General features: G+C 57.5%; 1 protein-coding gene across 2 annotated transcripts; it reads right to left on the reverse strand.

Annotated features, from left to right (window-relative positions):
• Positions 1–42: 42 nt before the first annotated feature.
• Positions 43–23,265, reverse strand: DOC2B (double C2 domain beta). Of its 2 annotated transcripts, XM_038165675.2 has the most exons (10): positions 22,693–23,265; positions 14,746–14,825; positions 13,573–13,596; positions 10,270–10,344; positions 8,952–9,061; positions 5,174–5,300; positions 4,846–5,003; positions 3,618–3,699; positions 3,339–3,435; positions 43–3,139 (listed from the first exon to the last, which is right to left on the reverse strand). In XM_038165675.2, exons 1-10 carry the CDS (start codon positions 23,021–23,023, stop codon positions 3,003–3,005), a joined length of 1,221 nt encoding a protein of 406 aa, XP_038021603.1. In that variant the 5' UTR covers positions 23,024–23,265; the 3' UTR covers positions 43–3,002. The 2 variants fall into 2 exon arrangements, with proteins under 2 accessions (XP_038021603.1, XP_027328293.2); XM_027472492.3 differs by lacking the exon at positions 13,573–13,596 and having other exon boundaries at positions 44–3,139; positions 22,693–23,260.
• Positions 23,266–23,482: the final 217 nt, after the last annotated feature.

The following is a 23,482-nucleotide window of genomic DNA, read 5'->3' on the forward strand; positions in this document are numbered from 1 at the left end:
TACAACAATTAGATATTTTATTTATGATAATACTATAATAGACAGAAGGATGAATGTGTAGTCACGTATATGGGGGTTAGGGAGATATATCTATAGTGTGTATATATATACAGTATATAATATATAATATATATATAACATATATATTAATAAATTATATAATATAGTATATATAAAATTGTATACACAGCTATACATATGTATGCATACATCTATATATATATTTATATAGCGCTCCATGTATAGATGTATTTGTAGACACACATACATGTATTATAATACCATAATATTGCTATTTATTGTTACGTATTATAATACGGTAGCATTTTGATGTATAAAAGAGTGCATCTCATGCACACACACACACGCACACATGCACATGTCCACGTAACTGTGCTGTGCCCCATGCAGGCAGCAGCATCACGTGGGGCGCAGGACACCAACAAGTAATTACGTAGGCGTGCACATTTGTAACTGCTGTGCACCTCTGTACGTGTGTGCAACCACACCTGGCTGGCGGCTCTGTCCCCATGCTCACAGCCAGTGACTGAGGGCAGAGGATGTGGGCTGTACATGCATATTTGGGCTGGAAAGTGCAGATTCTGCCCATGAGAGACCCCTGGGGAATCTGGAGCACTGGTGGGACCCCAGCCATGGCTGGGCAGCCAGAACCACAGGGTTTTACCCCACGCACTGGGAACATGGTGACCAGCGTCTGTGGTGGAAAAATGAATTGTCCCTAATACCCTTCTGCTGATGCAGCGCCTTTGAGTGATGAAAAGTTAATGGAAACTCCAAACACCAGAAGATTTTGTGTTTAATCCTCCCTTGCCTAATCCCCTCTCCTTGACAGTCCCCACGCAAACCTCCCAGCCCTTTTGGGGTGGGTCAGGGGCCTGGTGACAGTGGGGACACTGTAGGTACAGGGTTTGACAGCAGAACAAACCTCAGCAGCTCCCCATACGTCAGTCTAAAAACTTTGGGTTTGCAGCAAGAAAAATGTCCCCAGTGCCCGGAAATGCAAAGCACAGTGGGACTGGGGCCACACGATGTGACACCACCATGGTACGGCCACGGGGAAACTCGAAAGCTGCACCTCCTTTTTTTTTTTTTTTCCCCCTTTTTATTTCGGGTTCTCGTTATAAATATTAACAAATCTGACCAAAAGTACACAGATAGATAATACTGAAATACAAAATTCCTTTAGGATGCAGGTAAGGACAATTTCTGCAGCCTTCACATTGTAGCAAAACATCGGTATCAAACATTTCACAAGGCTGGCGCGACGACCACCGCTCTGCATGCAGCTGGGATGCACGGACAGTCCGCTTAGAAAAGGCTTCGGTGCAAAGTGATGAACCCCCACGTCCTGCTCCCCCGCAGCCATAAGGCAGTTTCACAGCGACATGCGCTTGAACCCGTCGCTTACTGCTGCCAACGTTGCAGGTGGACGCTCCTGCGCCCCCAGGGGCTCAGCACCCCGAAATCAGCCCGCAGGCATCGCGGTGCTGGAGCAGCGGCAGATCACCCGGAGCATCCTCGTGGACACGCTGCTGGCATTCAAATAAAATCCATGCATATCTGTAGAACGCATTACAAATATTAAGTTATTAAAAAAGACCCTATGAACATTTCCCGCCCCCCCCCCCCCCTTCCATATCAAACAAGGTGTAACACTGTCGGAACTTGGAAAAGTAAACGGAGGTCTGATTGCTTTCCAAAAGTCGTCAACACCCACGCGCACACGCACACACGGATACACGGCTCAGAAGCTGTAGGTAAGAGATTGAGACCGAACGGAACAGCAGCTCTTCCGAAGGAGTCGCAGTTTAAAGGCTTCAGAAATTTCTGGCAAGGTGCAGCATTTCGCAGAAAGTTTTCACCCGTCAGTGCCTCGCTGGGTTTTGCACGAGAGCCGGCAGGGCAGGATGCAGAGGACAACTCAGACCTGGTGCTGTACACAGCTCAGCCCTGGTATTCCCGTGCCATATGCAGGAATTTGGGCTGGAGCCGTGCATGCTGCAGCAAATTGGGTGAGCTGGCGGCTGTGCCCGAGCTGAGCACCTCGCAGACAGGCTCAGCTTGTGGCACACAGACAGCATGCAGTGGAAACTGCCTGGCTCCTATGCAGTGGCATGCACTGGGAAAGGAGATGAAGGGAAAAGTGATAGAAAAATCCAGCCTAAAAGCCGGTTTTCCTGGAAAAACAGAGGGGCTGAGGCTCCCAGGAAGCAGCGCACGGGGAGAAGAGCAGCTGGCACAGCCCGGGGCTGCCCTGCTCGGTGTCGTTGTTTTATTCCCCGCTTTCATTCCCCACGACAGCTCCCAGGGAGGCGGCTGGGGCTGAGGCTGTCCCTGGGGGTTTGTGGGGGGCTGCAGAGGTGCTCAGCCCCTCAGCCTGCCAGCTGACCCGCACGGGTGATAGGAGAGAACAAGCACATTTCTGGAAGAGAAGCAAAGTCTTCCTAGGTTATCAGAGAACACAATCATTCCGACGGAGGAGCTTTAAATGCATAAAAGACTGTTTAGGCCCAAACCACAGAGACTGACAAACCACCAGAAATATGGCACAATCGCCTGGATAAAGTAGTTCCATGTTTTAGTGACGCCTTTTTGCTCATATTAGATACACGAACGAAGACTGATGCATTCATTTTTGCCACTGAATTGCAAGGCAGCAGGAAGGTCAGTCAGTACAGCGACGAGTTGGGAGAGGAGTCAGAACTGTAGTGCATGCAGGTGTGTGTTGAGAGAGTGTGTGTGTGTGTGTGTGCACGAGTGTCTGTGCATGCTCGTGAGCATGCGTGTGTGTGTGTAAGGGTGCTGAGAGGCATTCTGAAAAAGCCTTAGGGACTGGGACCCGCTGAGCACAGCGAGGAGCCTCTGCCTTGCTCCCTGGGGAGCGTGTCCCCACGGCGTGGCACGGGATGTCCCCTCTCCCTCGCAGCAGTGCCTCGCTCCCCTCCGCCCGACGCCGTGGAGGCGAGCAGTCCGCGGGGCGCTCAGTCGCTGAGGACGGCCCCTGGCAGCTCGTTCGTTAGTGTGTGCCAGCGCTCGATTTTCTTGTCCTTGTTTTTCAGGCAGTCAAACCAGTGCTTCAGCCTCTCGCCTTTGGCATTAATTCCCAGCACGACTCCACCTTGGGAGAGACAGAGAGGAGAGGTGGGTGGGCACCTGCCTGCAAGACACACCAGGACACACTGGGGCACACCAGGACACACTGGCCATCCCACCCCAAAGGAAGAATTGGGGAGTGAAAGAGGCAGCCGGGACAGGGGGCAATGCCGCTTAGCCAAGATCTCAGGAACACGTCCAGCGCTTCCAGATGCCCCACTCACCTATGAAGTCATTCGATTTCCCAATGTCGTAGTCCCACACGGTGACTTCCAAGGTCTTTTTGGCCAGGTCGCCATGCTTTATCTCATAGCAGAACTCCTGTGGGGAGAGCAGGAGCCTTCAGGCTGAGCTCTCACGGGGCCCAGTGCCGGCAGCACCATTCCCCACAGGGAGCTCAATTCCCTCTCCTTGTGCAGTGGCCGGGGTGTTTGATTTTCTCTTTTAAGTCACAGCACTGAGAAAAGCCCCCCAGGTGAGAACCACGAGCAGCAAAAACCCACCTCATTGAATTCGGGGTTCAGTGTCTTCTTCTTCACTGCCGTCTTATGCTTCGACTTCTTGTCCTCGTCCGGTTTCAAGTAGCTGCAAGGAAACCATTCGAGGCAGTCAGCACACAGCCGCTGGGCAGCACGAGGGTTTTCCCCTGTTTTTGTGTCCCAGGTCCCTTCCCATGTTGGCACTCTCTGTATCTTGCTTGTAATTCAAAAATTAGGGCTTGCAGCAAGAAACATCACTCGTCTGTCTGCTCTGCTTGTAGCCCTGCAGGTATGATCACTGCCTGCCATACATGTGAGGCAGCATCCAAAACAACCACGAAAAACAAAGGGAATTCTGTTGTTTCAGGAGCCAAGCTTTTCCGATGAGCATTTGAAAAAGAAAGGGTGGATTTTTATACAAACGTCTCCACTGCTAAACAGCAATTGAGTAGGAAGCTGAAAGCATTCTGCTGATAAACTCCATTACTGGCCTCCCACATACCAGGCACATTTCATCCCAGTCACTCTGTCTCAACAAATGCCATCCCTAAAAGTGCTGCATTTGGGGTCAGAGCACAGGGGACAGGGATGAGGGACGGGGCGCAGGTTGCCAGCCCTTCCTGCCACATCCGTCTCCACTTGGCAGAGTGAAAATTTGAAAATTGATATTTCCTCCCTCAAAAAAGAGCCGTGGCCATCATCCTGCCTGTGGGCACAAAGCAGTGCCTCCCCTGGCACCCCAGCAGGGTGAGGGCAGCTCACAGCAGCCCACTGCAGCCATTTCTGGGCTTTTTTATTTTTTAAAAGGACATTTTTTTTTTTTTTCAGAAGGAAGACAGCCCCATCATTTACATCGCAAAGCATCGGCAGGACCTGCAAACGTGCCCCCAGCCCTGTTAACCAGCCCCTGGAGCCACCAGAGCTATGGGGTGCGATTAAAGTGCTGCCTGACCTAATTAGACACGCGCTGTAATTAGAGCCTTTCTGAAGCATGGCTGTGACCTGGTGGGCGCGTGAAAGGGGGAACAGGACAGTACAAGGCACATCAAAACCATCAGGGACCGGGTGCTGCTCGTCGCGGGGCAGCCACGGGGCAGGCTGACACCTTTGCTACTTGGCGTCATCGTGGAGTAATTGCTGGGGAATAACGCTCACAAGCTGCTACCGTGACGCCCTCATTTGCATCTCTTAATGAGAAGGATTAATCTCCAGTGCGGGGACAGGCGAGGAGGGCCGGCGGCGCGTCACTCACGTTTTGACGTAGGGGTCGGAGTAGCCATTGGCGTCCATGGCGGCCAGGTGGGCGCAGCGGATGATGCCCACCAGCAGGCCCTGCTTCTGCGAGCTGTACTTGAGGGAGATGAGGATCCGGCCGCGCTCCTCCAGTGACTTGTCCTCTGTTTTATCTATCTGGGGAGGGGAACACAGCCAGTCCGGGGCTGCTCCGGTGCTGGATGCCCACCACGAGGCCTGCGCCTCGCTGGCGTCAAATATCACTCGTACACCGAGATTAAAACAGCCCAAATGCTGCCTGCTGGCACCTCTCAGGTGTCACACTGCCCTCCTCCCCGCCAACTCACCGGCAGCTGCTTCTCCAGGCAGATGCTGAAGTTTTTGGTCTGGTTGGGCTTCAGTTTCTTCAGCGGGATCCGCGTCTCCCCGATGAACTCGTTGTGGCGGAACTTGTCCTCGTCGCACACCGAGATCCTGAAAGGAGCACGGGGCGGCGTGAGTGGGGCTGTGTGGGGGCTCCTTTTTCCCTGATTTTTATTTTTTTCTGTGACAGCTTCCCGTCCTTTCACTGCCTGTTTTTACTCCCTGTCAGATGCTCCTGTTGTTGCCCATTTCTCACCTTTGCCAACAGGGCCTGGCCTTGCTGGGTCTTCATAAACCCAGGAACAATTCATGAAGGAGTAAAAGGAGTTACAGATGAATATTGCCTCGCGATCCCATGTCACTGGAATGAATTGCACACCACGGCTCTGACCGTGGATGGTTTACCCACGGTTTCTCCATGGGTGGTTTATCTGCATGTGGTTTATCTGTGGGTGGTTTCTCCATGGCAGTTTGACCACGAGGGAAGAAGGAGGCAGTGAGGAGCCACCCAGACGGTGCAGCCAAGCTGCACGAGGAACACCAGGTCGGGGGAGCAGGCAGAAGGAGAGGGTTTGGGGAGAAAACCCCAAGAGGGGCCACGGGAGTGCTGCTCTCCAGAAATGGATGCAGCGTTACTATAGATACCCGCAAAGAAAAACACCCCACCGCAACAGCAAAATCCTCAAAGAGAATCTGAAATGCAGGCAGCGTATTTCTTAGTTCCCTTCCTCTCTCTCTTTCAAAAACCCAAACCTACAAAGGAGCAGCGGTGGCTCCAGACAAGATGCGGCATTCACCAACGCGTGCGTGGCCCCATCCTGCTGCAGCTCCAGGCAGGGAGCAGCAAGCCTGTGGTTGCAGAGGATGAACCGGAGATGGGAGCATGGGGCCAGGCTCTGGTTCTGCACCAGGGCATGGCAGAGCCATGCTGCTGCCTATGTACCTGGGGAGCAGCACTCGGTGTGGATTTTACCTCTTGAGAACAAGAGCAACAAGATTCCCCACCCTGAACCTTGCCTGGACGCATCCCAAAAGCACTTTGAGGTGTCGGATGTGGTCGGTCTATCTGACACCCCTCCAGCCCTATAGCCACCTGGCTGTGGTCCCTCTGCTCCACCGGTGTGGTATCTGTCACTGGTGGCTGGTGGTGCATTGGCCCCGTAAGTCAGTGCAGAGGCGTGAGTCAGATCGGCATGCAGCTCCGGCCCCAGCCCTGCCTTTGGAAACAGGCGTAATGCAATTACACCGGCTTGAATTTTATTACGAGGAATCAATGTGATGGAATTTTTATGCCTTGGGTTAGAAAATCAGCTCCATGACAAACAGTGAGCACACGTCTCCAGCAGCCACCCTCGCTCCCCGTTAGGAGCTTCGTATCGCGAGCATCACCCCCCTCCCGCCTCTCTCTTCATTAAACCCAGTCCCTCGCACCCTGCTGTCGATCTGACAGCTTCCAGGAGGGCTCCTGACCGCCGGGCTAAGGCCGTGAAACCGCCGCAGCAGAGAGCCGGGGAGCGCGCGAGCGATCGCCGCTCACCCAACTTCTCCTCCCACTCCTCCCGGCCCTGACTCACTGCAGCTCCAGCCACCCCGCAGCTGACTCACGGCTGCTGCCTGCACAGGAGCTCCTCCGGCCTTTTTTCCCTTGTGGGAAGGGGAGAATGGGGTCAGCGAGGAATTTAGCTGGAGCCTCGTACCCTTTCCCTTAACGTACACAAGTAACAGCGGATGCTGAGGACGCAGCGCCTGCCTCTGAGCTCCCCATGGTCCCTATAGCAACTTGGGAGGCTCTCAATGCAGAGGCACGATGCCTTAAGCACAGACAATGCCTGGAAAGGAGAGAAAATGGCAAGAGGCAGCATCTGGGACTGTCCAGTGCGGGGCTCCAACCAAAACCCCTCCGTGTCTGAGCGCAGGAACCATGGAGCTGTCAGACACCAGCCCGAGGCTGCCCACAGTTCTGCAGCAGAGCTCCTGCAGGGCTCGTGGTGTAATGCAATCTGGGACCCCAAATCTCCACGTATCTGCAGTGTGCCTATTAGACCTGATCAAATACTATTTTCTGAATAATATATTTAATGAGTCATGATGTTTGTCAAACACATGATTAAACAAAGAATTCCTGGCATTCGCAGGCACGCTGAATATCATATGAATAATGCATCGCTCCGCCAATATATCTGGATATGAATAATCGTATCCAGTCTCCGGCCAGCTCCGGTATTTATTACGAATACAATCTATTTATTGCCTATTACACGGATAATTTAAATGTAGGCGGCTGCATTCTGCCCACTTCAATTTCCCCTGCCCTGCAGTGCTGGTGGGGGGCTCTGGTGCTGCTTGGGCTAGACGCAAGGATGGTTTTTGCTCGATGAATGGATGAGACCTTTCAAGATCCTCCCACCTGATGCATTTCTTGAAATCTGAAATACATCTCAGGGGGTTGGTTCATTAACAAAATTCTGCTTGCCAGTCCCTCAGACATCTTGCATGTCCCCTCTGTCCCATGGGGACAAGGGACAGTGCTGGGGGCACAGCTGGGGCTGAGCTCAGGGCAGGAGCAGCCCAGGTGGGCAGGGAGGCTGTGGGGCCCTTCAACATCTCCCCAGGAGCTGGGAGGCAAAGGCTGGTGGTGGCTTGGATCTGTTATTTTTACAAAGACTCCATGGTCAGGGCACAGGCAGGCAGGTATCCAAGTGAGGAGCAGCAACACGTCCCTTCCACCCATCTGAAAAGAAGGAAATCCAAGCACAGAATTGAAATAAAAGCTGAGTTTTCTTCCTTGTGGCTCAGTTGTAAGAAGCCTCATCTCCTCTACGCCTGCCTCAGGATAAAGAAACTCTTCTGCCGATGCCTTCTGCTGCAGGGATGGAGGAAAGGAAATAGGAGGCTGGGGAATTGTTCTTCAGCTAAATGAAGAGCACTTGAGTTTTAGGCGCTGGCTGCCCCGTGCAAGGGAAAGGAACGGAGCCACGGGCCCCAGGAGATGGCGAGATCAGGGGAACTCCATGAGCCGTAGGCAAGGGAACGTGTCCCCAGGTACAGAAATGTAGCCAGAGCTGGGAAGGGACAAGGAAAAACATCTCCTTTGAACACATACACACCCATCTACCTTAGTCCAGGCAAGGCAAAGGCCCTGAGCCCCAGCCTCACAGCCTCCCCACTTCACCAACTCCTTTGCTTTTTCACTTGCACAAAAGCCTTCCCAGGGTGGCGGCGGGGCCACCTGAGCATGCAGCCTGGGTCTGCCAGGAAACCTCACTGTGCAGGGACAGCATGAGGCCAGCAAGGCAGAGGCCAGCAGCTCCCAGGGGACAGCAAAGCACCAGGCACGGGGGGGGGGGACACAGGCGGGTGCAGCACCCCGAAGGTGTGTGTTGGGGCTTTTTCTCCCTGCTGCGTTTCACCAAACCTCTCCCTGCAAACTGATTTCCACGCCTGAGAGGTTGGAAACTTCAAAGCCTGCAGTGAAAAAAAAAATAAAAAATAAAAATAAAAATAAAAAATACCCACCGCTAATAATAATCAAAAACCAGAGGCTTTCCAGCCCGGCAGGCCTGCAGCACTTTCAGCATGACTAATATTTTCCATGTGAAATAACCACCCGTGGCGCTCGGTTCCTCATCTGCAGGCAGGCTGCAGGCAACAGGTGGGCTCTGCCCCGTGCCCCCCCAAGCTCTTTTTTCTTTTCCCCTGAGGGGAAAATGCTAAACTCTGCCTTCAGACCAAGAGGGTCGGGTGCCAGCCATGGGGCCCTACCGCAGGGTCTTGCGGATCATGTCCTCGTCGGTGATGCCGTAGTAGGTGAGCGTCTCGTTCCAGGTGGGGTTCAGCGTGTTGCGCAGCGTCTTGGTTCGTAGTTTATTCGCCTGGAAGAGCAAAGGAGGGGCATGGTGAGAGGGACCCTGACCCCCGGGCTGTGGCCGTGGGTGCCCCAAAATCCCCCTTCCTGCAGCATGGCACAGCGCTTGCTGGCTCATTTGCAAAGAGATCCAGCTCCGCATCCCCCTCCCTGGAAACAAGCAGCGAAACGGGAACCTTGGCAGAGGCAGCGAGAGAGCGGGGATTTCATTTATACAGCAGGAGCGAGAGAGGGGAAAAAAAAAAAAAAAAAGAAGTCTTTTTTCAGGTTCATTAAAAAATACCAATTTGCTGTTCTGGCTGGTTATTTGCATTCCTGCTTCCAGCACAGCTCCTGACTCTGGCTGACTCAAAATAAAAACTCAAAATAAATTCCTGGACGTGCATTTTGGTAGCAGGGGTAATGCCTCACGGTACCGCAGCTCCGCAGCCGCTGGGGCCAGATCCTGACCCCTTGCCCTATGGCCAGAGGGGGGTGTCCCTGTGAGGCCCCCCCGCAGCCACCCCTGCCCTCGGGCACTGCTACCTGCAGCCGTCCCCCCCCCCCCAGAAGCAGTGCTAATCAGTGCCTTTGCAGAAACTGGAAATGACAGATAATATCGCTGATGAAAGCGCTCCTGGCTCTCCTGCTTCCAGTGGAACTCGAAATGTGGTTAAAAACTCCCTCTACCGCCCTGAACGTTACGAATTAATTCAGCTGAACCGTAACAAGTAAACATACCTCCCCCCAAAAGGTCTTCCCTTTAGTGTAAAATAAGAGCGCAATTAATATTCATAACACATACATTTAGCATTTAAATTCCACATCCCCATCAGTTACACCGCGCTCTCACTACACATCAATATCTTTAATTACTCTTCTCTCCAGCAAGCGCTGAGCTTAAGTAGATGGAAATATTTCCCTTACGATTTATACCCTGCTTTATTGGGATCTGAGGGGTTTTAAATGCAACAGAAGAAGGAAAACCAAACCACCAAACAAAACCAGAGCTGGTTTCTCCCCATGCTTGGAGCTGTCCCAGGACCTTGTGAGCCTGATGCCTGCACCCAATGCTGCTGGGCTGGGTCTGTGGGGAGGCACCGCTGCCCCCAGAGACCCGCGGTCCCTCGGGGATGCTCCAGCAGCCCCTGGAGACACAGCTGCTCACCGGGGAACCATCACCAGGTTCCCAAGGGAAATTCCTGGGAAGGGAGAGGGCAGTGAAAGGCGTCTCACCTTGCTGGCTCCGGGAAGCAAGTGCAATTTGACGTAGGGGTCGGCCAAACCGTTATGGTCCATCGGCTTCAGGCCCTGGAGAGGGAAGAGCAGCAGGAATCAGAGCAGCAGCGGCACTGGCGCTGCCCTGGGAGGCAGAGCCGCCCGCGGGGTGCTCTCGCTGAGCCCAGCCTCTGATGCCCACTTCCACGGGGCATTGCTGGGCCATGGTGCCCTGGGAGCAGGGAGGGAGGAGAGCAGGATCGGTGCCAGACCCAGGCTGTGTGGCAAGAGCAGAGCACGCCCGAGGCTCCCCTGCGGCGTGTCACATCGGCCACCGCGCACCTCCGCTGCTGGAGCAGCTGCCTCTGACACCCTGCTCGCAATTAATTTGGGGATTAGGGAAAGCAGCGCAGTGATCTTCATGGCTTAAAATTACAGGGTTTTGTCAGTTAATAACCGCTTATGAGCAAGCACACACCTCTGCTGTTGTGCTCTTCCCCTGCAGCGCTCCCCAGGGCGCGAAGGCGCCGTCCTCCCGCTCCGTGGCACGGCACCGCTGGTGGCACAGCCACGGTCAGAGCCTGGTGCCCACGGGTACTGGAGCACAGCCACCAGGAAGCCCTCACGGTGCCCCTCACTGATGGGTTTTTACCCAACCCCACCGCTCTCAGGGGGTGACATGGAGCGTGTTTGCTCTGGAGCTCTGGGCACAGGGGACGAGGCTGCTCTGCCCCGTGGCCTCTGAACAGCCGCGGGGCTGGAAATGCTCTCAGGGCCATGCCCCAAACCAGCACAAAGCCATAACAATGTGCACAGAAACAAACTCCACAGGGAAGGGAAGCGACACAGGGGCACAACACTCAAAGCCTCATTTTTACTGGTCCTTATTGTAAACCACAGCAGCCCTGTCACAAATGCCCCGGGCTGCTCCAGCCTTGGCCACAGGAGCCCTTCAGGGGCTGTTCCCCAGTGCCCGAGGGCATCCCCTGGCTGGAAGCACAGTGGGAGAGGCACCTGGGCACAGGAACCAGGCTGTGGGATGCTCACAGGTTGCCAAGCCCCTAGCGCGGGGTATTTGGTGCTTGGGATCAAGGAGCATTCGTACGGCTGCTGCTGGAGTGGCCATGCGCAATGGAAGTTGGAAGATGGAGGGTGGATTTGGGGCAAATTGAAGGGCAAGATGTTGGGGTAAATCGCTTGGCATATGGAATAACACCCAGCTGCACACTGGCAGCCCTGGCTGGCCGGGTTTGCACAGCCCAGGACCTTGGGACCAGCTGCCAACCTCGGGCAGGTTTCCACATCCACGCTGTCCTGGGGCCAGGCGGCCAAACGGGGCCCGGCAAAGAGGATTTGGCTCCTCCACCAGAGACAGAAGGATTAAAAATATCGGCAGCAAATGTAGGCTAAATGGCTCTGTTTCAACAGCATTGCAGCTCAGGTCACCTCCCTGGCCCAGCCAAAGGGGAACGCAGCAAACACGGGGGACGGGCGGCAGGTGCCAGCTGCGGCTCCACAGGTGTCCACAGCACATGGGGACAGCCCTGGCTCGTGGGGACCCAGGGGAATGGGCTCACCGGTTGCTCACAGCAGAGAGAAGTGAATCCTGCCCACAGGCTCCTGCGGCGGAGCTGCCCCACCTGCACGGATGCTGTGTGGAAAATGAAGCCATAAGCGAGCGAGCAAATTCCCATGAAAATGGATGGAGGGAGACAGGCAGCTCTGTAATTCACCCATCAAATCAGCTCAATTAAATTACCTTCTGAGGAGGCTATTTAAGGCTTTTTTTAACAGATGTGCTACGGAGGATGGGGTGACAGGAGCCTGGAAAATGGCTCCTAATGCTACGTCTGGCTCCCTCCCACGTCGCTCTGCACGGGTTCAGCACCAGCGGGATGTAACGCGATGGCTCTGCCCCACAGGGGCACGTGGGTGACAGTGCCATCACCCCCTCTGCTTGGAGGGACCTAAATCTTCTCCGAGAGAGCCAAGAGGCTGAGGCAGGGTGGCCAAGGGCTCCCCAAGCCCCACGCTGGGGACAAAGTAACCCCCCAGCTTCACCAGCACGGCCTCATGCCCATCTGCCCTCCCTGGGGCACTGATGCTGCTCACAACTTTCCCCTTCTTCTCCCCAGCTCCGAAATCCCCTCTGTAATCCCGAAATCCCCACTGTGATCCCATGGGGACCGACAGCCCCGCCGCCGCCAGCTGCACTCCGTGCCACTGACATTTAGCTAATCAATAGGATTTAATTACGAGGCGGGCTAATCGGGCTGCCTATTAACGCCACGCTCGAGGCACGCAGGAATCGCAGGAGGAGGCTTCGTGCCAGCAGCATCCCCCCGTGGCCGGCAGGCTGCTGCTGCCCAAACCCAGCCTCTGGTGCCTCTTTCCAGCCCGGGGTGCTGTGTGTCCCTGCTTTGCAGGGGCCGTGTCACCCCTGGCAGATGGGCACGTCCAGAAATCACAGCCAAAGGCTCCCCAGAGCGTGCTGAAAACAAAGGGGTTGTGTTTGGAGGAGCTTGAGCCCTCCCGGAGAAAAGGGGGTGACAGCGGTGTCCCCGCTGGGGCCAGGAGCAGCAGCTGTGGCTCGGAGCTGGGAATGTCCCCGCAGTGATAAATATGGATGAGCAAATTCATAACTCGTGTTCCGTGCAGATCTCCAGCACTCGGCTGCGGGTTCGTGGGGCGCATCCAGGCGCTCGGCAGGGTGGAAGCTGCCGGGTGTCCTCCAGGAGCTCCACGCTGCAGGCAGTGGGCTTGGCAGTGCCGTTGTGTCATCATGGCTTTGCCCGAGGATCACCCGTGGCACCTTCCTCCCAAAAACAGGAGCCCAACGGAGCTACGGGACAGCACAGCGGTGTCTGCGCTGCCCCATGCCCCTATAGCCCTGCAGGGATCGGTGCAGCACGCTGGCCTTGGTGAGGCTGAGCAGAAAACAAGACCAAAACCACCATGAGCTGTGCCGGGGCACAGCCCGTGGCACCTCGTGTTATCCAGGTCCTTCTCCGTCCTGTTTTGGGAGGGCAGAGCTCTGTGCTATTAGGGAAACTGAGGCACAAAGCGCCCCAGCAGGGAACCCCCTGGAAGCCCTGACCTGCAAACCGAGCAGTCGGTGGCTGCAGAGCAGAAAATCGGTGTTGGACCAAGACAGGGCGGATTGAACCGAGGGGGGAGGTTATCCAGAGGAGAAGGAAAAACCCTTCTCAGGCGGCCGACACCACGCAGCCCCGTGGGACCCCCGCGTCCCGGCACTGCCCTGCAGCGTCTGCGCAGCCACCGCCAGCTCCCACCGCCGGCAGCCGGGGTCCTGGCCCTTACCTTTCTGTAGTCAAGTTTTGGCAGCTTTCCCCAGGCGAGAGATGAAATGAGAGCGAGCAGATGGCAATGTAAATAAAAGAGAAAAATGGGAGAATGAGAGCAGAATGGAAATGAACAGGACTGCAACGCTTGAATGTCAGAGCGGCGGGGGGGGGGGGCTTGTCCCACCCGCGGGCAGGGCCCAGGGCTGTATTTAGGGGGGTTCAGCTGCTGCCATTCCCCTACAGCCCAGCTCTGGGGCATGCTTGGACCAGGGCTCTCCTTCCTCAGCCCTGCCTTCGCTCTCGCTGCTGTCAGAGCCTCCTCCTCCTCGTGGGGCTCCTTCCTCCCCACCTTCCTCCCGCTGCAAACCCGAGCAGAAAACCCCTGCTTGGCTCCGCTCCCGAGCACTACGAGGAAAACCCAACCCGAGGCTGCCCAGCGGCTGTGCACAGCCTGAGCCGAGCTGTGGTGCCCCTGCTCCTGCTCCCGATGGGTGCGCGCACCCAGCACCCAGAGGTGCTCTGCTCCGGGGTGGGGGCTGCAGGTAATCCGGCTGTCCTCGAGCATCCTCAGAAGGGAAACGGTCCCCTGGGGGTCACCTGCAGCCCCCCCAGCCCTTCCCAAGACTGCAGGGCCGGGGGTCTCCCTCCAGGCCCCCATGGCTGGGTGAGGTCAGGGAGGAGCTGAGCAGCGCCCTGAAGCCATGCGCCCAAAGGCAGAGGCAGGACCTCCGCTGCCTGTTTCTGCTCCAAAATGTGCAAAAAAAAAAAAAAAAAAAAAAAAAAAAGCCCAACAAAACAACAACAACAAAAAACCCTAATTGCTTCAATCACGCAGACGGCAAAGGAGCTGAGGCAGAGCACTTTGTGGCAGTGATTAGCAGCATTTAAAAGAGCCATTTATAAACTGACAGCCGGTCACAGCGTCAAGTAAATAACAACATCGGGTTGGGTGCTCTGCTGAAAGCCATAAATAGCTGCAGCCGGCTCGGCACGGGGACGGGGACAGGGACGGGGACAGGGACGGGTGAACGGCTCCGTCCCATGGGACTGGGGCTGGAGATGGTGCGGGCACGGGGCTGCAGAAGGAGCTGGGGACAGCAGAGCCTCGGCCGAGCCCCCGTGTCCCCCTGCTTTCGGCAGGGCTCTGGTGTCCCCGAATCGCCCCGCGGGGCTGGCCGGCTCCACGTACCTTGGCTTTGTTGATGGTGCAGTGCAGAGCGTTGTTCTCCTGGTCGTACAGCAAGCTGAAATCCAGCGTCCCCAGCGCGGCTGCAAGAGACACAAGAGGTTGTGAGGCAGAGGGACCAGCACCGCTGGCTCCTCGCCCCGTAACACAAAGGGAGCGGATGGAGACGCAACAGAGAAGCGAAGCATCCTCCAAGTAAGCCCCAGAATGAAGCAGTGGGGCTGGCACGTCCTGAAATGTTTCCTCCTGGGGGGCTCCTGGGGGGCTCCCCAGCCCCAAGGCTCCTCTCCAGTGGCACTGCTGGCACGCCTGCCGCGTGCATTTGCATGCTGACACCTTTGAACAAATGAGCCACCGGTGGGACCCATTCCCAGCTCCGGTTTGGCTGCGAACTGTAAATTAAGCCCAGCGAGCATGGAAATACTTTTACGGGTAAGATGAAAAACATCAACAGCCCTCAGCCAGAGCGGCGTTCCCTCACGGCATCGGCAACCCAGCTGCGGCCGCAGCGGTGCTCGGGGCCGAGGGGAAGGGGTGGGAGGGCAGCGCAGAGCAGGAGACTCAGCAGCAGGGGAAAATTGGGTTTGAGAAATTCTCTCCCTCTGGACTGAGCAAGTTGCACCAAGGCAAAGCAACGGCAAAGCCTTAAAAAGGCTCGCTTTCCTGAAACATGCTCAGACCTTCACCAAGACCCCCAGACCCAATCCCCACGTGGATTGGCATCTCCCCCAGCACGGCCTCACCTGCCAGCAGCCTTCAGCCCCCCCAGGGGCTCCAGCTTGCGTTTTACTGTGCCCACTTTCCCCTACTGGGACCTCCCGAGGCGGCACATGTGGAGGGGACCAAAACCTCCGCGTGGTGATTTCACGGTGATCTTCCAGCCCAAACAAGTGTTTGCCTGCTAGCCAACAAAAACCCGCTGCTCCAGAGCAAATATTTTGTCTTCAAAGCGAAGAAGAAAAATATTAACAGAGGTTTGTGCCAGAATAATGCTCCCCCCTTGCTCTGGAGTAATTTCATGGTGCGTTAGCTGCCGGCTCAGTGGGGTTCACCTGCTGGGCTCGGGGAGATGGAAACGACGCAGGGTGAGGCCAAATCTGCAACACCTGTGTGTCACCTCTGGGTTGGGCTCAAGGGACACCTGCAGAGCACTCACCACCCAAATTGTGCTGTGACTGAGGCTCCAAACTGCTTGTGGGGCTGGCGGCACGGGTAGGGAGGTGGCAGCTGTGCGTGGCAGCGTGCAAGGACCAGCACTGGTCCCATGGCTCGTGGCAAAGTCATCAAAAGTTGACAAAGCTGGGTTTTTGCCTATGGAAGAAGAACCCTCTGCTCTCGCAGGCTCTCCATCCTCACCTGCCCTTTAGCCAGCCGCTGCCCGCCAGCCACAGGAGGGGGCCGCGGCTTAGCCGGCTGGATTTGGCAGTTTGTAAAACAAATTAAAAGCTTGGCGTGGAAACGGGGTTTGGCCAGGAAATGCCGGCAGAGCCTCCTGTCCCCTTGGCGCGACAACCTGCCCCAGGGCGCAGCGAGCCCGGCCCCAGCAGGACGAAGCAGCAGCAGCAGTGAGCACGGGCAGGGGTGCACGGCCCCTGCACTGCTCTCCCCCAGCACAGGGAGGGTCCTGCTCCCCGCAGGGATATGTGCTGCCGATGGTGAGCTCCCGTTCCCAAGAAAGGGTCCGCCTTCGTCAGAGGGACACGGAAACATCATCAGGATGTGTTGCACTAATTGCTTCAAAGCGCGGCCGTATGGAAGTGACAAAAGGGATCAGGGTGACGTGGGGGACTTGGCAGCCGCGGCGCTGCAGCAGGAGCCTGGAGCTGGGGGGGCTGCAGGATGCGGCCCCACGGGGACACGGGCACGGGCACAGCCACGGCTGAGCCGCAGGGTGAGAGCCTGCAAAGCTCGTGAGATCCCACCAGGCGGTGAGCACGGTGCTCGAGCTGTGAGCGTCCCCGGGGTCACACTGAGCCCCCAGGTGCCAGGATTGGGCCCAAAGCTGCCCGGTGCAGCAGCCACGCAGCCGGCTTTGAACAAAGCCCTCGGCCAAGCAGGCGAGATGCCCTGCTTGTGTTGTTTTTCCCCCTCCCAGCCATCCTCACAGCCAAGATGGAAGTAGCTTGTGCTGTTAATTAGGGGAGCGAGTGCCTAAAAAAGAAAAGGGCAGCAATTAGACGAGAAGCGCTGTTACCAGACATATTTAACTCTGCCGGGCTCTTCTGAATGCTGCCCTCTAATCACACGGACTGCAAATAAAAAAAAGTATAAATAAATGCCTTTGTCAGGCATTACAAAGGCAGCTTAGCGCTCTCCAGGCAGCAGGCAGGATGTATCATTATTATTGCGATTATTCTGCTCCAATGATAAAATAACCATTAGGAGACGTGAACTCATTAGCAGGGCCTGACCCTCCTTCCCGGCCGCGGATCAGGAGAGATTGATGGGAAGGTGCCAGCCCGGGGCCGGCGCTCAGCGCAGGCTCTGCAAAGAAAAATAAATCTGACTCGTGCAGGAACGCGGCCTCTTCCCCCACCGACCTTTGGGCATTTGGATTAATTCAGCGGGCTGTGAAATTAGCAGCAGCCAGACCGTGTGGCTCCGGGCTTGGCCATGGCACACGTCTGGAGCCTGGGGGTGCCGCGGGGTCCTGCGCCCCCCCAGGGACGGTCCCCGTGGTTTATGGCTGGTATCTGCCATCAGATGGGGAGCCCCAAGCATCTTCTGTTTATACCTGCAGGGATAAATCTGGGTGCTGTTCCCTAGCAGGTCCCTGGCTGTGTGGGCAAGGTGCCCTCATCCAGCAGCAGATCTGGCCCCTTGCTGGCTGGGGACACGCGAGGGGGAAGAGTTCCCCTGCCCGAGAGGTGCTGGAGATGGCAAAGAGGCACCGGCACTCGCAGAGCAGCCCCAGAAACTTCAACAAAGCCCGGCAGTGATCGCTTGTGAGGGTCTTTCACCTTCCAGACTTGGGGAAGCTTCTGCAACATGACTGCTGTTGGGAAGCCCGGCAAGGCTAGGTGCTGGGAGAAAGCAAGGTGCGCGCTAAAAACTGCTCTAGAACTAATTAAAAAGGAGTCCAAAAGCCTTAAGTCCCTCTGCTTATCAGCATTGCTGCTCCCAAGATAATCTGCTCATGGATTTTGTGCCAGGGAGATCAGAGTGGAGCAGTAAAGAGACTGCTGGGGATTGTCTGGATTAGTGCTCCCTTACAGAAAGCACAGGTTCAGTAACCTTCAGGCTGGGTGTTTTTTAATGCACTATAAAAGATAGGTCCCCATTCTTCCATTGCTTTAATTTTCCTCTGCAATGGAGATAATTTTAAAGGTCCTGAAAGGCAGCAAGTAATTCTGTGCACTTACAGCCCCACGTGAAATGTCAGTAAATGACTCCTCAGGAGGAACAGAAATAATTTTTGCCATTTCCAAGCCAGGCAGCTGCGGATCGCCTCGGCGGGCACATGTGAGGAGCGACTGACTCCCTGCGCTGTGGGGAGCAAAACTCCAACAGCCCCTGGGTTAATTCCTGGAAACAGCCCCAGGAATCACTGTGAGCTGCTCTGTGACAAAGTGACAAAGGATTTGGGATGTGTCCTGAGGGCAGCACGCTGTGCTGGGACACAGACACTGGGCAGGATGTCCTGGTCCTGCACAAAAGCCAGCAGGGACTGGATCCAGTGCCCTCCCTTCCTGGGAGCTCCGGGGATGGCACAGGTTTGTGGCTGAATGCAACAGGAGCAGGAGCAAGGAACGAGCCCAACTCTTCCTTCTCAGACTGCTTCCTGCCTTTCCATTTTATTTTTTTTTTTACTTAAAATCTATGACAATTAATATTTCTTCATTTCCCAGACACAGCGCCAGCCCCTGGCAAGCTCCAGAGCAGGGAGCTGCTTCTCCACGAGGCTGGTTGATGGATGCTCATCAGCTCTTCTGTCTTCTCCAGGAGGAGTGTTCAGAGGAACACTTATCTGCTCAGAACAGTTCAGAGATGCAATTATGTTTTACAGCACTAAATGGTCCCTGATGTCAGCAGCAATTAGACTTTCAGCAATTTCAATTTGGAGATGGCCTTCAAATCTCTCCCTCTCTCTCCCTTTAATGAAATACGGTATTGCAATTAACAACCCCCCGAAATTGCCTTCAGTGTTAAATACAAAGATGAAAGATCCGGGAAGCCCTCGGGCACGGGGCACCGGGGAAGGGAGGAGGGAGGCAGGGCAGGTTTGTCCCCAGCTCCCCGGGGATGGTGCCCGGGGTCTGACACCGACCGGCACCCGCGCAGGCGCCGTTGGCTCCAGCAGAGCCACGCTCCAGGCTCCGCCACCATCAGCGGTGGTTTGTTTAGCTTCCCGAGCAAAAAATACCTCTTTTGGCCTTATCTGGATTGAAAAGACGATTCAAAGGTTATAAATAGCAGTGGCAGCATATGCTAAGGAGCTGTGTTTCAGAAGTAAATATCCTCATCCTCCCGGCGCACGCTTCCCCTCCATCTCCCCTTCTTCCTCCTGCTGCCTGGCCACGAGCACCGCCAGGCAACTCGGAAACTCAGTGCCCTGCAAGACCTTTGGTCTTCTTTACGTCTTTAAGCAGACAGTAATTAATAACTGCCCTACGACTGCCTAATTATCATATTTGCTCAAAAAAAAAAAAAAAAGAGCCTTCCTAAATAACTTCGGTGGCTTCCAGCTGGCGTCACAAGCCACGAGCTCTCATCTGGAGACCTGGGCTTTGTGCTGCCGCAGCCCCGTGAGCTCTGGTGGGCAACCACGGCCACGTCTGTCTGTGCCTGAGCGCCACACAGCTCCTCCAGCCAGCACAGCTCCACAGCAGCAGCCGTGCTCTCGAGCTGCCTCCCCGTCCCGAAACCCAAAGCCTGGCACGTCCAGAGGAGGGAGCGAAACCCTGCCACAGCCTCTCTCGGCAGCTGAGGTGCGCGGAGAGCTTCTTCGAGGGCTTGTGCTTTGCGGCAGAGGGATGGCTGCGCATCCAGTGTCAGCCCCAAGCAGAGCAGTCCTTGCAGCTCTCCCTCCCAAGAGCCACGTTTCCACACCCTGCACAGCCTCCAGAGCCCTTCAGGCGAGCTGTGGCACAGCCCAGGCACTGCCACGGGGAATGCGCAGTCGCTGGAGGGGCCGTGGCTTGCTCGGAAGAGGGGAGCCGGGAGGTGAGGAGCTGCTGCCCAGCTCCTGGCAGGTGGCACATTGCCACCTAGCTGGCATTTCCTGATTTTCCATCCGCACCGAGTTCCCTCGCCAGCACACCGCCTGACAGGGTGGAAATCAGCCCTGGAGGCTGGTGGCCCTCAGGGAGAGGCCAAAAGGCAGAGGGAGGGTGGTGGCCGCGGCTGGGAGCTGCAGGCGGCTCGGCTGGGACCTACGGGCTGCTTGGAGGGTGCCCCAAATGGCTGCCCCCCGCCCCAGAGCCATCAACTCGAGCCCCTGCATCAGGTGCCAAAGAAATACACTGAAATACAAGAAATAGGACTGCAGCGCAGGGACCCAGCCCCGCATCCAAGCCCGCAGCCCCGCCAGGTGCTGTAGGGCAGGGTGCTGGTGGCTCTGCTCCATCCCCAGCCCCTGCAGTACTGCGGGGCTGAGCCACACGGCCCCGGTGCTGCTGGGCACCCAGGAACTCCAGGCTGGAGAGGTAACGCTGGGCAGGAACAAATTTAGGGGAAAACCGGGCAAACACTGCATCTCCTCAGCCAGAGGCAGCCCAAATCCTCCCAGAGGGTGTGGGAGCACCATCGCTTCTGTGCTAGGGGAGGGAAACCCGCAGGCAGGTGGGACAAACGGGAAGGAGCCGACCTCTTCCCACGGGCCTTATCATGACAAAATCCTGCACCTCTGCGGGGCTGCGCTGGGAGCATCCCTGGGGAGCGATGCAGGGAGCATCCCAGCCCGGCTGCACCAAAGCCAAGGTGGAGACAGGAGCAGCCAAAGCACCCGGGCAGGCACAGCTCGCCCCGCGGCGCTACCCGGGCACTGCAGTGTGTGATGGGTGCTGCCCCCAGCTCCAGCACTGCCATCCCCAAGCCCTCAGCCAGTCCCCATGTCCCCAAAACCGCCATCCAGGCAGGGATGTGCAGGTGTGACTAATGCAGCAGCCCTGAATCACCCGCTGGGGATATGAGGGGGTGCTGAAAGACTCCCCAGCTTAGCTGGTGCCTCCGGGCGGGCTGCACAAATCCCCACCCAGCTCCCTGACTGTGAAACGGGGCCAGCGAGCCCTCGCCTGGCTTTGCAGCGTGCCTGCTAACCACATAGGATGGGCAGGCTCCATCCCACATCTCTGCACCCCGACAGAGGCTGGGGACACCCCATGCTGTCCCCCAGCTGGGATCCCGGCCGTCCCCACTGCACCCGCTCCGCTCCTGGCGCTGCTGCGCCTCTGCCAGGGGAAAACCCAGCACATCTGGCCGGGGAGCGGCGACGGCGTGGCCGACACCTGTTACACTGCAAGAAATGCTCCTCCCAGCACCCAGCGGGAGGACAAACGCCCTCCAGCCCCCAGCCCCGCAGCTCCCGGCCTCGCTGGGCACAGACGGCAGCGCCCTTGGGTGCTGTTGAAGGCGCCGTGCCCTGCGGCCCTGAGCGCACCAGCGCCCGTGCACACCTCTGCCCCTGCAGCCCAGCTGCTCCCGTGTCTAGCGCAGGGATGAGCAAAGGCGATCTGATAATTAGAGCAGCAAATAACCCAAATCCGGTTAAAGTCGCGGCTAACTGCCTGGCTGGGACAAACAGGGCTTAGCGGGGATGCTCCCCCTGGGCATGGCTCTGCTCTCCTCCTCTTCCTCCTCCAAGGGGAGCGTGACCCCAGCGCGGGGTGGGAGCGAAGCAGCACCCACTGGGGGCTGCACCCACCGGGGGCTGGCACCCAGAGCATCCCCTGGCCATGGGCAGCAGGCAGCACAGGGCAGGGCATGGTGGTGGCCGTGCCACCTCGCAGTGAGGAGGGGCCCAGCCCCGCTGGCAGCCACCCAGCAGCCGGGAGCGATGCCCAGGCAGGGCTGGGACATTTGGCACAGGGAAAGCCACCGCCTGCCCGGCACGGGGCCATAAACAGCTCGGCTCGGTGGGAGCTCAGCCCACCCCTTCCCCGGGGACGGGCACGCAGCAGCACTCAGCAGCGCTGCCTGCCTTCCTCGTCGCCTCCAGCCTGCAAACTTTGTGCTCAGCCCCTGGCAGGATCTGGCCCCTAAGGGCTGGGCTGAGTGGAGACCTTGGTTTTTATCTGACCCGGGGGGGGGAAGCGATGCTATCCCAGCCGCCGCGGCTGGCAGAGCCAGACAGCAGCTGCTCTGCAGCCTGCAAGCTCCACCGAGCCGGGTGGGAAGGACGTTTTGGGTGGGGAGGGGTTAAACCGAGCTGCAAACACCTGCATCTGCCGGAGCCTGCTCGGAAGCCCCCTGGTCCCTCCAGTGGGGGCTCTGCCTGCAGCTGGGGGGGCGAGGAACGGGAGCTGGAGTTTGCAGAGGGCGAGGGCAGAGATTTCCCAGCGGGTGCCATTGCGAGCGGAGCGCCCAAGCTGGAGCTGGGCGATGCGAGCGCGTTATCGCCAGCTCATCAGCCGGGCGGCTGCACCACCCAGACGGATGGAGAGAAGGCTCCGTGCCCAGCCGGCAGCCACCAGGGACCCGGAGCCGAGCAGGAACGAGGCAGGGAAGCGCCTCACCCGCACCGGCAAACGCAGCAACTGGTGGCTCTTGGGAGACTTCCCCAGTTTGGGTTCAGCGCCCAGCCTGGCTGCGGCAGGGATGCTCCCGGGGCCACCCCTCCCTGGGGGCAGCACGGCGGTGACAGCAGAGGGTTTGTCACTGCTGCAGTGCAATGCCAGGGACGGGCAGCGTGGCCAGGGAAAAGGGTGCACGGCGCGGGCAGCAAGACAAGGAACCAGACCCCAAACACCCCCCCACAAGCACACAAACTCCCGTGGAAACTTGGCAACTCACTGCAGTCGTCGGACTCGTAGCCCTCGGGGTCCACCGCCTCCTCGGGTGGGGGGCACTTGGCCGGCTGCTGGGCGGGCGTCGTGCCATACGCCCCGAAAAGCTGGTCCACGTCCTCGTCATCCTCGCGGGGCGCCTCGGCGGGGCTGACGGAGGGCTGGCTGACGGCCGGGCGCAGGGCCCCGCTGCGGCCCACGGCGGCGGGGAGCCCGCGAGGGAAGCGGGGGAAGTAGTCGGAGATCTGCTTGATGGGTTTGATGGGGCCGGGGCAGACGTCGATAGCCATGTGCTCCTGGATACTTATGGTCATTTTCTCTCCTTTTCGGAGTGTCATGCACGCGGCTGTCGGCGCCCAGCGTCCCCGGAGGGAGCCGCGACGGTGCTGGTGAGGGGGGCAGGAGGCAGGCGGCGGGGAGGCTCGGGCCGGGCGCCCTACGTGGCTCTCGCGCCCTCAGCCTCAGCCGCCGCACGCATGCTGCTGCCGCCCGCTCGCGCAGCCCTGATCCTGCCGGCGCTGCCTGCCAGCGAGTGAGCGAGACCGAGCGGCGGCGGGGAGGCAGGGGGTGGGCTCTCGGGTGATGTCACCAGCTAGCAACAAAGCGGCACCAGCAGCGGAGGAATGAGGGCTGTGGCCAGCCTCAGCCCCTTCCCCGCCGTGGCCCCGGAGGACAAGGCACGAGCAAGAAGCAGCCGGACCCTCAGTGGTTTTCCCCCACTCGCCGCAGCTCGGTGCCCTCGGGCCCCTCGGAGGAGGAGGAGGAAGGTCACCGTGTGGTCCCGGTGCTGCGGGATG

This window comes from Anas platyrhynchos, chromosome 20 (assembly GCF_047663525.1).
Source record: "Anas platyrhynchos isolate ZD024472 breed Pekin duck chromosome 20, IASCAAS_PekinDuck_T2T, whole genome shotgun sequence".
Lineage (NCBI taxonomy): Eukaryota > Metazoa > Chordata > Aves > Anseriformes > Anatidae > Anas > Anas platyrhynchos.

Bases quoted from the DNA above. Each gene is read 5' to 3' on its own strand.
- DOC2B (XM_038165675.2), bottom strand. From the start codon at position 23,023: ATGACACTCCGAAAAGGAGAGAAAATGACCATAAGTATCCAGGAGCAC. The intron at 13,597-14,745 runs GTACGTGGAGCC...GCCTGGGGAAAG, and splicing joins GCACCATCAACAAAGCCAAG to CTGCCAAAACTTGACTACAG. The intron at 3,700-4,845 runs GTGAGTGACGCG...GTTTCCTTGCAG, and splicing joins TCCGACCCCTACGTCAAAAC to CTACTTGAAACCGGACGAGG.